This window comes from Octodon degus, unplaced genomic scaffold (assembly GCF_000260255.1).
Source record: "Octodon degus isolate 3935 unplaced genomic scaffold, OctDeg1.0 scaffold00118, whole genome shotgun sequence".
Lineage (NCBI taxonomy): Eukaryota > Metazoa > Chordata > Mammalia > Rodentia > Octodontidae > Octodon > Octodon degus.
The window spans coordinates 6795014-6805355 of NW_004524694.1; the positions used below are offsets into that span (position 1 = coordinate 6795014).

Sequence of the window (10342 nt, forward strand, 5' to 3'; positions counted from 1 at the left end):
GGAAGTAAAGAAAAAGGGGATACAGATGAATGACCATTTTGTATCTGTGTATTCAGTGGTTAGGATAGATATACAGTTACATTCTCTTAATGAATAGAGGGATTTGTTCTAATAGTGTTTGTAAATAGGATATCATGTCTGCATCTTGTACAGAAAATAATCACTAGGAAGAGAGTATGCATTTGAAACTGTCCTACCAATTTGATTTGAAACTGTCTCATTACTATTTGCTTTTCAATAAAATAATAAAAAAAAAAAAAGAAACACATTACATCTTTGATTTTGTTCCCATAGTCTGGAAATAAGTGTTAATTAACATAGCACCATAGTAATGGTGTGATTATATATTCATAAGAGAGCGATTACATATTCATAAGGGTGTAATTACATATTCATAAGGCCATAATTACATGCTCATAAGGGTATACTTTCTCATGCACGTTGTGCGGTTCTCAGAGCAGTACCTGAACAGTGCGGCTGTGAGCCGCTCCAGTGCCCATTGAGCTGGCAAGTCCTCGACGACAGGCCTAGAAGGGAACGCCTTCCCGTGCAGGAGTAGTGAACGGTAGACCCAAAAGTGTACTTCTCGCCAGACAGCACTGCGTTAGGAGGGACGCCAGGGTGTCCACAGTCAACCACTACAATACATAATTATTGAATATAAAATTTTTTTATATCTCCTATCGAACAACCTGAATGAACTTGTTTATAAAATAATTAGGAAACAAATATTCCATTCAATATTGAAAAGCTTCAGAAAGTAAGTATCTCTTCATGAGAGCTGCCTCTTTTCTTTCTTTCTTTCTTTCTTTCTTTCTTTCTTTCTTTCTTTCTTTCTTTCTTTCTTTCTTTTTGATAAAAGGTCTCGCTAGGTAGTTCGGTGTGACCTTGAACTCTTTTACGTACCCCAGGCTGGCCTTGAAACTCATCCTCCTGAAGTGATTCTCCTGTCTTAGTTTCCCAAATGCTGGTTCTACAGGGTTGAGCCACCAAGCCCTAGAGCTGCCTTTTCAAGTATGTATTAAGTTTGCATTTCTAGGAGTTTGTGGGCTAATGCAGTCATCCTAATAGAAAGTGAAAAATGAGTATAAGACTGTTAAAGTGGTTATGAAAAGTCCTTCACATTTGTGACTGTGGGCTCACACATGTATGCACTTGGGTGTGAAATGTGTGTGGGGGACGGGGACACACAAGTTAGGGATAGGAGTGAGATTGGCTACGGAAGGTCCTAGAAACATTATGAAGAATTTTGAGAGCAACGGAGCTGGCCCAAAGGCAGGTGAATACTTCCCAAACAGAGTGGTAATCTAGCATCATTTCATGCCAAGGACCCTGCGCAGACATGTTCACTTGTTCGTCACCTAAATCACCTCTAGGTGTACAACACTTAAGTCATCAGACTATAGAACATTCTTCAATAGTTAGAAATAGGTAGGGTGAAGGGTGGGTGCCCCCTTCTAAGAGGATTTGGAAAACAAATAATGAAATACATTTCTAGAACATCAAACAACATAGTTTAAGGAAACAAATTTACTAACAACTTAAATAGATAACACACTACTAAAAAAGTATTATAGGAAATAAAATGATAAAAAATATTCTAAAAAAAAAAGTAAAGAACTTCAGGATTACATGACCTATAAAATATTTCTAGCTATAATGAAATCACTTCCCAAAACTATGTGAGTCAATTACACTAATGAACTGAAACATAGATTTTGAGTAGCAGGTCAGTCTACTTAATAATTTGTATTAAATGTGAAATATTATGGATACAGTGCCAATGTTTTTATTCGTCAATCCATGAACTTTTACAAAAACCCGCCTTGTGAACATAAAGGAAATACTCTCCATCAAACAGTATCATAAGATAATCTTACAAGTAAGCTGTTTAATATAACCAAGAGTTACTTGCACAATGATTCTTCTCCTCTCTATTATATCAAAGCTTCATACAGTCTTTTCAGTTTGATATTTGTCAATGAACTAAAACTCCAGATTTAATTCACCTGTGTCTTCCCCACCTTTTGTTTTGTCTTTTCCATTATTTTTCTTACCACACATTTGCATCATATGTACTCCTGATATAGTTTATTTCTATGACTCTTAAATAGGATATAACAAAATATGCTTATTCAGTGTTCACTGACTTAAGGATGTGTACATTGACAATTACGATGTCTGTATATGATAAATATTGAGCAGCCATGGATTTTAAGTAATGTCTTTCTTTAAATATCCAAGTATGCTGAAGCACTGATAGTTCGATATCATAAGATTCACTGTATGTCAAATAAAATTTGAAATATTGACAGAAATAAAATGTACTTGTTACTTATGCATCTTCATAAAAGTCATAGTGTATAAAATTAGCTTATTTTCACATTTTATTTGCTGTCTTAAAACTGAAAATCAAAGATGATGGAGAAATATTTACTACATTGGTACCAAGAAACATGGCCACTGAACTGATTTGGCAGAATATGTGGAAGTGCAGTTTTAAGAAATAAAGCAGTTAATTCTGATACATAGCTCTAGCTATTTTATCAAGGCATTAAACGTGACTCAAACTCAGGACCTTGTGATTTCCAGCCAGACGTTTATGCTGCTGAGCTATCCGTCAGCCCAAGTTAATGTTACTGCAAGTATGATCCAACGTTTTAACTTCTAAAAATAAGTTAACCACTTAAGAAAAAGGAAATCATGATTACATGTTCCCAAGGAATAATTCACATTATCTACTTACTGATACATTCTGGTAATGGTTTGTCCCACTGTCCATTTGGCTGACATATCAATACGGATGATCCAAATAAAAAATATCCAGGATTGCAGTCATAGAACACCACAGTGCCATAGGTAAAATTTCCATGTTCTATTTTACTTTCTCTTTTGGAATTGGCTGGAATTCCAGGATCAGAACAGTTGACCACTAAAGAATGACAAATTTTGTTATTTTGGGGGCTGCGGGTACTGGCGATCAAACTCAGGACCTTGAGTTCACCAGGCAGTCACTTACAAAGTGACAAATTTTCAAAGATCTTTTTCAAATAATATACAGATACTTTTAGATATCCCTCTTAAATTTTTTTAATTTTTTTTCTGTATTGTAAGTAAGGGTCTACAGGGTGTTCAGGGTTTCACTATTAGTTTGGACTCTTAGTGATTCACCCATTTATAGCCTCCCAAGTGCTGAGATTATAAGTGAGCACCACCATGCCCAGTCTCAATTGTTGTTTTAGTGCCCCCCGGGGGCGGGGTGGTCACCTCTTAAAAATTTAAAATCTTAGTTTCAGAGATAAGAGGAATTAAATAAATAAAAAATTCTGGAATACACAAACTGGATAGATAATGCAATGGAATCACTATGGTTGAAAATATTGAAAAAAGAAAAAAATGAAAAATTTTCTGATAGTTATGCTGGGAACAGATTTTTCAAAAATTATCATTGAAACATTTGTGGAAGCACAAAAAATGTATAGAAAAATGATAATTTGATTATATTTTATTAGATAATGTGAAGTTCACTATATTTACCTGCAAAATGAGATCACAGTACAGAATTTTCTTTATTACTATATTGAACAAAAGAAGTAAATGTTCTATGCAATGGTCATAGAAATACAAGTCCCAGAGACAGGTTTTCAAAAAAAATGAATAGCATGAATGCCAAAGTTATCAATTATGAAGCAAATTCCATGTAAGAACAATCTTAAAGACTTTTATACATGAAGATTACAAAGATATACAAGTTAAAGGTCCTGTTTGTTTTTGATTGGTATCAGAACTCAAACTCAGGACCTTGTGCTTGCCACCCAGACATTTATGCTGCTGAGCTATCCCCCGGCCCAAGTTAAAGTTATTGCAAGAATGATCCAACAGTTTTAACTTCTAAAAATAAGTTAACCACTTAAGAAAAAGGAGATCACCAACAAGATGAAGTCAGTGTTTAAGCCGCTGGTTCACTCATTTAACACTTTCCCCTTTTTCTCCCAAAATGTTCCAGACCCTCCACCTTTGTTGCAGATACAGTGACAGATGCCCCACACCCCCTCATGGTGAGACCTTTACCTCTGCACACAGGTGGGGGGTGGCTCCACTGCCTGTTAGCTTGGCACTGTGCCTTTGTGGGTCCTTGCATGAGATACCCAATATTGCAGGAGAATGTTACCACGTCATTAAAGTTGAATCCATTGCCACTTGTTCTTCCATAAATCGGACTGCCAGGGTGACCGCAGCTAACAGCTAGTACCAACAGGTGTGAGAAAACAGACAGAAAAAGTGTTCAGTTATCAACCATCACCTGACAATGAAACTTTATCACTTCAAGCCAAGTGGAAACTGCACCTATGCGCTGAGAGTCATGTGAAGTATTTGTACTAGTGCAAAGCCACATGAGAAGATGAAATAATACAAATAATAGGTGAGCAAGAGAAATACACTAGTAAAACAAATTACTTAAGATTGTGAGTTTTACATAATTAGTCCTAGATCTTTAAAGTTTCATAGCTCCAAATTCATTCTCTTTTTCATATAAAGTAAAATTTCAAGGCAATTGAAAATAGCTAAAGTTCTTGTCGCTGGTTAGTAGCAGCAAGTACAAAATTGAACAAATTGTCTTTTTTTTTAGTTTGAGAACTAAAGCAACTTGAAGGCACTTACTTACTTGTGAGTTGTTCCATACAAATTATTTACACACTCAATTTTATGGCTAACAGCTTGATAAGCAGATGTGTGACTGAAATGTAAACTCGTGTGATAACACAAGGCAGATAAAACACAATGACACACGTGCTGCCCAAGAATTCTCAATAATATTTGCCAGCATGAGTGTTGATACTCTAAAACCAATCAATCTCCCTGGTTTATTGACTTTATTGTTGATATTTGATAATTTAACACAACTTTGCTTGGAAACTACACTCTCAGATGAATTACTTAGATGCTTTTAAGGTTTCAATCCTACTATAAGTTTTATGCAGCACTGGCTTTTCCTAAACACTCTGTTTTTCTGTGAAGTGTTTCATTGCCTCAGCTCACGCTATTAATCAGAGCAACTCCAGTAGCAGTGGTCTATAATTGGGCACTGTGAAAGACCACGGGAACCTCTAGTACCGCAAGAACAATTATTTTCAGCGATATTTTTAATGTCAGCCTAGTCATTTAGAAAGTTAACAACGTCTAATCTTCTTTAAAATTATCAATAGAGAAATAGGTTTTACTCTAAGAGCCAATTTTCATTTATAGTTTCAATTATTCGCCAGGAAAAAATAGTGGTATTAGGTGGTTATGTCTGAGTATAGATGAAAATTAAAATACCTAGGGCGATTGCACGCTGGAGTTAATAACCATATGTCATCAGACAATCCAGTATGGGAGCATGTGTATGTGTCTTAGAAAAGTGATTTTGTTAACTATAAGCCCTGTTATGGCAACACACAGAAGTCTTGTTCAAAAATTAGGATTTTAATCAACTTCAGTTCATCATAACTTGACAATAAAGAAATTTATCAATATGAGTTCAATTAGTCATATATTAATTAAAATACGTTGCATACACCTACACTTAAATATTACTTATTGGCTTCCACAAGCTCTGTAGCTATCTATTGTTCTCTGTTGTCATGATTATGACAGTTATAATGTTTGTTATCTACTGAACAAGAATTTTAATATGCCAATAATTCAGGATGGAATTTAAAAAGAGAGAAAAAAAAGATATAAATGTCATTTAATGTTTAAGATCCAACATGGGATAAATTGTGGTCTGAAATAGTGTGTACTTCTGAGCATTTGGTGAAGGAAGAAAATGTAATGGAGTTATCATTAGTCAATTATAATTGTACTTTTCAAATATAACTCATAATGAGTACACAATGCACCGGAGCCTGCAGGCTTTCTTTTTCCACTTAGGAACAGAATGCATTCCGCAGGAGGCTGTCTCGCTAATGGACCTGCACAGGTAGGAGCTGCGCAGTGAATGTGAGCGCCGCGGTGTGATCATAACCACAACCCAGCTGCAAAGGGACCAGGGGAAGTGGGAGTGCTGGGTAACTCCCTCAGGGTGCACGGCTAATGGGGCTGCACAGGCTCCCAGCACGCAAGAGAAATCTGGAAGCCAGAAGCGGGCAGGTAAGAAGCAGAGCATGATAGCTACATTATTTCACAACATGATGAATTTTAAAGTGAAAGGAGAAAATAATAATATTGATTTTCAGGTATTTCTTTCTTTATAAAGGAACAGTAGTCTAGAGGGAGTAAAAGATTTGTATCAGCTCACACAACTAGCAGTGGAACTGAAGTGGGAGCAGTGGTTCTTCATATGTTCTCTAAGGATGCTTTCCTCATTAATTACACTTCATCAGAAGTTGCTTTGGCACAATAACCATAGCAGTCCGACTATTAGAATGAATTTTCCTATCACAAGTATTTCCTGCTGGGGACAGAGAGATGACTCAATAGAATTAGGGCTTGCCTGGCAAGTGCAAGGGCCTGAGCTCAATCCCCCGTTCCGCCAAAAAAAAAAAAGTTTTTCCTACTATAGAAGTCTTATAGTATCATATAATAAGATGTTGATACTGTTGAACCAGAAATTCATAAAATTTAAACCCTTATTCTTAAAAATTTATAGAGAAACACCTTCAGAGTATATGTACTTATAAATATTATACATTATATATCAAGGAGCTGAGTTCAATTTTCATTCTGTATGGAAAGCAGAGTAGCTTTTCTAGTATAACAATAATCCTAATATTTTCCTGCGCTTCTCCTGTATGATTTCACATGCTCCTGAAAACATTTCACTTTAAATACTACTACATAACATCACAAAAACTGCATCACAGGGATTTAATTTATGCTGCGATATATTTAAGCTATAAATAAATTATGCATTTGTCTCATCCATGAAAGCCATTATTCATCATGCCCTGAGTGCAGAGCCCTGAGCACTTTAGCCATGCCTACTTACGCACACAGGATGGGAGCTGACCAGACCAGTTGTGGTCCTGCTGACATATCCTCACTGAAGAGCCAATCAGCCGAAAGCCAGGATTGCACTGGTATACAACGGTGTCCCTGTACCCGTAATTTTCTCCAATGACTTGACCATTCACAATGAGCTCGGGAATTCCACAGTGACCCGCTGAAGTGGATTAAAATAATTTTGGTACATTATTGTTTTCTGCATAGTTACACGCATATGTAGATTTACTAAGCTCTTAAAATTTACTTAGCAAAAGAATTCAAAGAATTATATGATCAAGAGGCACTTTGCATAACACCAAGGACTTTGAAATTAATAGATGCAAATTTATTACAAGTTTTAGAAGAATATATAAGGCATTTCAATTTAAATAAATGAAAATGTAAGACAGAGGCTTTTTAAAAATATGGACAAAATAATGCTCAGTAAACAATGTATAGGGGTAAGTGTTCTTGTATGAAATAAAAAAGACCTAACACTCTGTCTTAAAATGAAAAAAGACAAGCAAAATAAAAATGTACTCAGAAGAAAATACTTAATATTAAGTAGATAGAAAAAATATTTAAGACAATTACAGAAACCAAAGAAATAAAAATATCTAATACCATAAATTGATGCAAAAGTTATTTCATATAAAATAGTAACAAAATCTTTAACCTCCTAATGAACTTTATCAACACACAAAAGAGGGAAGACAAAATTAATAGTAATAGAAATAAATGAAATGGCAACGATGTAAATCCTTTAGAGAGTAAAAGGAGAAGAGGATATTGAGAATGGCTTCATGCTGATATATTTTCAGAGTTCAGAAGAAAATGACAAATTTGCAATTATAACGTGATAAAACTAAAATAAAATACAATGAAAACCATGAGTAGTTCTACACTTACTGTTTGATTCCAAACAGAAGCATAAAACCGATAAAATCAGAGATTTAAGAAAGAAAAAATAACAATAGAAACTTCAAAATTTTAAGCAAGATAAGAGACATCAATCTTCTAGAAACCCTTGGCAAAGAGAAGAAAAAAATAATAATTTTTTGACTTGATTTATGAGACAACCATAAGACCAAAAGTAAAACCTGAACATGACACATGAAAATGAACAATGTCCTTTAACATCTAAACAAGAGAATTCTCCTTAACAAAATTTGAGAAAATTAATCTGGCATTATGAAGAATAAAACTACATCATGACTGAGGTTTATCCACATGTGAAAGGTTGGTTTAAGTTGGAAAACCAGATACTGTAATTTATTATATTAACAGAGTAAAGGAGAACAAAAATCTATGTATCTCAATAGATGAAAAAAAAGCATTTGGCAAAATTAGTGTGTATCCCTTATAAAAGCTAACAGCACAGTAGACAGAAACAGAACTTTCACAATGTGGAAAGACATGAAAAATGTCCAGCTTATATATTTACCAGTTTAATACTGAATGCTTTTCCCCTGATATACAATAAGACAAGGATGTTTACTAGTTTGAGTTTTATTCAACATTGTGCTGCTGGTCCTACCCAGTGTGATGCATTTTTTAAAAGTCAGGAAACAAGCATAAGTTTGGCGGGGAGGTAAAACTATGTTCAAAGGACAGGTATAGGAAATCCTATTAAAAAAATTCAGACGATTGAGTAAATTTAGGAACAATACAGGATACTACAGCAATACTTTTAAGCAACAATATTTCATACACTGGTAGTAAACAAATTAAAAACAAACAATGTAACTTATAAGCAAATATTCTGGGTAATAAATTTAGCATTAAATAAACAGAATCTCTGTGTTAACATTGCAATATTTTGTTACTGTAAACATTTGAAGACCTAAACAAATGAATACATATGCTATACTCATAGATCAGATATTTCAATATTGCTAGGTGCTAATCTCCCTAAATTGTTCTATAGATTCAGTGCAATCCTGACACAAACTTGCTGCATATTTTTGTTAGAGTTTAGCAGATTAATTTTAAGAAGTTATCTGAAATTTAAAAGACTTAGATGCATGATCTCAGGTCTTATTCTGACATTGTTTCAATAAATATTGCAGATACCATTCTAGAAAACAAGCAACAAGCCTCAATCCTACTACATAACAAAAATTAAAGATTTATAAATAAAATCTAACATAAATTTTCTAGAAAAAAACATAACAGAAAATCTTTATGGCTGACAGTCTAGCAAAGGTTTCCTAAGGAGAACATAGAAAAAAACAACCACAAGGGAAAACAAAGAAATAGACTTTATCGAAGTTAAAGTCTGTTTATCAAAAGACTCTATCTTTAAAAATTAATAACCATGTCAGATTGGGAAGGAAGGAATATCTATAAAACACATAAGAATGAAGCTCTTCCAATCAGAGTTTGAAAAGCTACAATTCAGAGTTAAAATGAAACTCACAATCTGGTATTTGCAAACATGACAAAAGTTTTATGAATAGCTCATAAGTCAATAAGCTGTGCCAATGATCAGAAGTATGAAAAAATACAAATGAAAATCTCATGCAGGAAAAAAGAAAACCTCTCGTTGGTGTTCTCTTCCTGAGTACTCAAGAGAAAGAGTAAAGAGCAATTTTGTTCACCGTAGGCCAACACTGGACAATGCTGTGGTGTCCCTCAAGAAGAGAAGGCCTGAAGTGTTTCATGGCCATATAATGGAACCTTATCCAGCAATAAAGAGAAAGCATTACTGACACAACAATATGCATGAGGGAGGTTGAAAGAAATCTCATAAAAATCATGAATAATTCAGGGTTCCATTAATTATGTGGTGGAATAGTTCCAGGAACTATGTGGTGAAAGTATTAAATATGAAAATTATGATGAAAAATTTCAAATAGCTATTGCCTCAGATTGAGGAAAAAGATATTTGTAGACCTGCAGCATCATGAGGAATCTCAGTGAAGCAATGATAAGACGGTGCATTATAAAAGTGCTGAATTCAGCAGGAGTACATGCTATATGGTTCGTGTCTGGAGGTTCCCCAAAGCCCCATGTGGTCACAGGGCTTTTCCAGAGGTGGCTGAATCTAGATTGTGTTATGCTGGGATTAAGGATGTGTGGTTAGGATACCAGTCTACTGACTGGTTTGGCACAGTTCTGGCTAGGATTGTGGGTAGGAGTGCTACACCTGTCCTAGGTCAGGTAGCCTGCATACAACATAAAGGACACAAAGAACCCTGTCTCTCTTCGTAATTGTTTTTGCTAACTTGTGGGCACCATGGACAGTTCCACCTTTGCAAAGTGACCTTCCCTGCCTTGGAGCCAGCCAATTATGTACTGAAGCCTCTACAGACTGTCTGCTAAATAATTCTTCCCCCATTAACTTTCGGTGTTAGATACTGTATCCCAAAATACA

At 34.9% G+C, this 10342-nt stretch overlaps 1 protein-coding gene across 1 annotated transcript in view; it reads right to left on the bottom strand.

Moving 5' to 3' along the window:
• The window catches only part of Csmd3 (CUB and Sushi multiple domains 3), a 1279636-nt gene that overhangs the window by 55301 nt on the left and 1213993 nt on the right, over positions 1–10342 (bottom strand). Inside the window, exons 56-59 of the mRNA XM_012516661.2 lie at positions 6971–7144; positions 4072–4245; positions 2747–2932; positions 465–638 (exon numbers count right to left, since the gene is read on the bottom strand). Coding sequence (XP_012372115.2) covers positions 465–638; positions 2747–2932; positions 4072–4245; positions 6971–7144 — 708 coding nt within the window. The remainder of the gene's footprint in view (positions 1–464; positions 639–2746; positions 2933–4071; positions 4246–6970; positions 7145–10342) is intronic.